The sequence below is a fragment of the Corvus brachyrhynchos genome, unplaced genomic scaffold (assembly GCF_000691975.1).
Source record: "Corvus brachyrhynchos isolate BGI_N302 unplaced genomic scaffold, ASM69197v1 scaffold216, whole genome shotgun sequence".
Lineage (NCBI taxonomy): Eukaryota > Metazoa > Chordata > Aves > Passeriformes > Corvidae > Corvus > Corvus brachyrhynchos.
Genome location: NW_008238443.1, coordinates 374,147 through 377,962, shown reverse-complemented (window position 1 = coordinate 377,962; position 3,816 = coordinate 374,147). Strand labels below are relative to the sequence as shown.

General features: G+C 47.4%; 1 protein-coding gene across 1 annotated transcript in view; it reads right to left on the bottom strand.

Annotated features, from left to right (window-relative positions):
• Positions 1-2,670: 2,670 nt before the first annotated feature.
• ALDOB (aldolase, fructose-bisphosphate B) overlaps positions 2,671-3,816 on the bottom strand; it is a 10,145-nt gene continuing 8,999 nt past the window's right edge. The window contains 3 exon segments of the mRNA XM_008635552.2: positions 2,671-3,177; positions 3,416-3,615; positions 3,756-3,816. The exon segment at positions 3,756-3,816 is cut by the window's right edge and continues 25 nt beyond it. Of these exon segments, the coding sequence (XP_008633774.2) occupies positions 3,082-3,177; positions 3,416-3,615; positions 3,756-3,816 (357 nt within the window). The 3' untranslated portion in view covers positions 2,671-3,081.

The following is a 3,816-nucleotide window of genomic DNA, read 5'->3' as shown; positions in this document are numbered from 1 at the left end:
CCCCCACCCGCCCTTGCCCGGAAACGCGGAATGTGTGAAAATTTCCTTCGGGAAGGATGTTCTCTGATGTTTGGCCTCTGTGTGCTTTCAGACCTAATCGACAGGAAGGGATATTTTGTACGCGTAACAGAAAGTAGCCAACAAGCTCTAAGTGATGCCCAGGTGTTGGAAATGCAACACACTTCTTGTCAGAATGGCCTTGTTGAGGTGTAGGCCTTGACAGGCTTCCGTGGTCTGTGAGCTAGGGGAGGTGAGCAAGGCTTGGGAAGAAGGACGTAGCACTGATGGTGGACACAAAGAATGCAGATTTTATGGGCACAAGGACATTTGGCAGAACCCCCTAGACAAGGAACAAACTAATAAAGCCAACGCAGCAACCGTGCTGAATCATCTCCAGTGGGGTAAAGGTAATTCCAGCAGGGGCAGATGACGGCCACCCACTCAAGAAACCACTGACTGAAAAGAAGAGAAAGACTGAGCATGCAGGCTAATCAGCATGAGAAGTGAGACAATCACTACCCAACAGGAGACTACTAATTATTATAAAAACTAGGTAACTTGTAGTCAATGAACATTAATTCCTTCGTTTACTATAATTTATAAATAGGGAATAACAATCGTGATGCTGATGCTTGCTTATAAAAAAGAGTGAGAGGGACTTTCTACGCAGACAGATAGTGACAGGACAAGGGGGGACAGTTTTAACCTAGAAAAGGGAAGAGTAAATATTTGAAATAAATTCTTTACTGTGAGAGCAGTGAGGCCCTGGCACACTTGCCTAGAGAAGCTCTAGATGCCCCATCCCTGGAAGTGATCAAGGCCAGGTTGTACAGGGCTTTGAGCAACCTGGTCTAGTGGAAGGTGTCCCTGCCCATGGCAGGGTGGTTGGAACTGGATGAGTTGGAAAAGTATTATTTTTAAGGTCACTTCCAATGCAAACAATTCTGAGATCGATCTTAGATCAGAGTATCAGTAGGATGCTGCTCATCAGGAGCAGAGATTTCACTGAATGCAGGTACATGGAGACCCAGAGGACCACAGCTGAACCAGGAAAGAGGTGTTATTCCTGACACCAGCATCAGCCTCTGGAATGTTTTTTGGCAAACCACTTGCTCTTCGTTCATTGTCAGGAGAGACTAAATGCAGGCCTTAATTATGCAGTGACTGGATCCACATGAAGGCTTTTGGCTATTTATTTATTGCCTCTGTGACACACTGGTTACTAAGGCAGGGGACACGGGGAGGGGGTTACAGGGCAGTGACTTTGCCTGTTTTCCCTGTATTTGTTGGCAGGAGCAGAGAGTCCCTGTGGCCAAGAGGAGCAGCCAGCAGAGAGGGATGACCTTGAAAGAACACGGGGTCCTCTGGGTCGCCTGGCCCTGGCTGTTTAGGGAGCTGCTCCAAGGTCTCGTGAGTTGATTGGTGTAGCACGTAGCCAGGCAAATATTCTTATATAACCTTGGCCTGCTGTTTTTGCCATTTATGCCTTTTTTCATGGCAGCCATCTGACTGTGCTTTAGCTAACAAAGCTCATGCCTTTAACAGGGACACAGCAACGTGCCAAAGGTCAGACTGCTGGTTCGCAACATCAGCCTCATTATACAAGCTACACAACAAGTACACTAAGATGCCTTCCTACATGGTTTTGCTAATTGTTGTGTAAAATGCCACTGTAAAGATGATTTGTAAGGGCAACCCTTTTTGCTGTGCATGTGGCTGTAGCCACATCCACTGACCCACAGCACCCCATGTCCTGGTGGCGAGGTACTGATGTGTAGCATCTCTGTAGTTATGGCCCCACAAGCCTTTGTTCTCCTAATTTGATTATTTGATGTTGGTTGGTTCACGTTTTCTCTTCCTGTTTTATGCGTTAGATGTTGACTATGTAAATATTAATAAATAGCCATATTCAATATGCTTATTCATAGGTTCTAGAAAGTTCCCCCCTACTCGACACCCCATTGGCCTCCTGTTGTAGACCCCTCCCACAAGTCACTCCCATTGGGTACCTCCTTGCTAACCCCACGCCTATCGCTGTACCTGGCTGGCTGTTACCCTTGTCCCCACCTTTCTTCCCTGAGTATAAAACCCCTTGACCCTCTGTTAAACCTGCTCTTCGTCCCTGGAGTTTTCATTTGTGATAAACGTGCTTGTGGAACCGATATGGAGAGTTTCTCCTTCTTCTTTGCCTCCGCCTGCACGCCTTTGCAGCTCAGCTTGGGATTAGCTTCCCTCGGGTGAGGAGCTCGCTCACCGACTGTGGAGGTGCAGTCGGACTGCCGGGCTTTCCCCTGCTCAGCGTGTAATGGTGATTTGTAAGGGCAGCCCTGACTCAACCTGTGCAAGCCTAACACAGTGTGTGGCAGCCTCATCTCACCGGCGATGGTTCTCCAGAGACATGAGATGTTTTGAAGGTAGCGTTGTCTGTCTGTGGCCCGTGTCCCAAGCACTGCTTGCTGTGTACATCTTCCAAGTGGTTTTTTTGTGTCTGCCAGACTTCTGTTGGTAGGATTAACCTCTCCAGCTGTGTCAGTACTGGGTTATTTCCCTTTGATATCCTCAGTGTTTCCCAAGCTCACCAGCTGTAACACTTGGTGACTTAATCTTTGCAAAGACTACTGAAAGATAATGTAAAGTTTACACAAAACAAAAAGAGTTGTGAGGGAGAGATTAGTTTTCAATTACTGTTTTATTGACATGATTGAATATGCAGGTTTTATAATTCAGGATTATGGCTGCAAAATGGGGTAATGGGCAAAGGTAGCTACTTGAATTGCTAGGGAACTACTGAATCTGGCTGCTATTTCAGGGACTGAGTTTCAAATTGAGGGAGAGTGGGTTCATGATTCATTGGCAGCTGTTGTTTGGTGTTTGGAAAGAATTCCCTTTCCTTGCAATGTGCAAATGAAACAAGAATATCCCCTTGGTAAATTGTGGGAGTGAAGGGTGGAGAGGAAGCTAATCCATTTTATCTCCATTGTGGTGTAGGGTAAGGGAAATTAGATTTTTATGTTTTTCTTTCATTTCTGAACATCTTCCACCACGTGAGAAGAGACAGGAGGAAGGAAGGTTCCTGCACTTTCAGTAGGTGTAGCTGGCAGTGAACAGTGACTGTGTGGCAGCTGTGTCAGTCTTCCCAGACAGGACATACTGTCCCCTGCAAGCCAAACTGTTAATCTGAAAAGGGAAAAAAAAAAAGAGGGGGAAACAATCAGCATGGAGTAAGAAAGGCAGATGTGGAAAGAACAACCAGAGGGAGTAAAGAACGACCAAGCAAGGCAGAAATAACAGAGTAATGCCCCTGGTGAACATGAAATGCCAGGAGAGGTGGGATCAAGAGGAGCCTTAGGGAGGTGACAACATGTGTCCCTTCACGGAGAGCAGCTCTTCTCTGTGCTGGGGGGAAGCCTCGTACCTGTGCCCGCTTGCGGAAGGCCTCCTGTGCAGCCTTCTTGTTCTCGGTTTTGCCCAACCACGCAGCCAGGGCAGAGGCTTGCAGGGCTCTCCCGTAGGAAAAGGTCAGTTTCCAAGGCTTAGGGAGAGGGGACTGATTCATGGCATTCAGGTTGACAGAAGCCTCCTCTTCACTCTGACCTCCAGACAGGAAGCAGATTCCTGTAAGACAGAGGTTTCAAGGCTTAGAAACAGAGTGTTCCAGCTACCTCAGTCCCTCACCTTTAGGTGCCAGAGGAGCAGACATGTCAGAGGTGGGAGAGAGAGTGGGAATGAAGAGATAGGAGTGAATCAGGAATCACCAGGAACAGCAGCAGGAACAGTGCGGAGGAGAGTAGTGACAGTTGCTATGGCTATATCCTG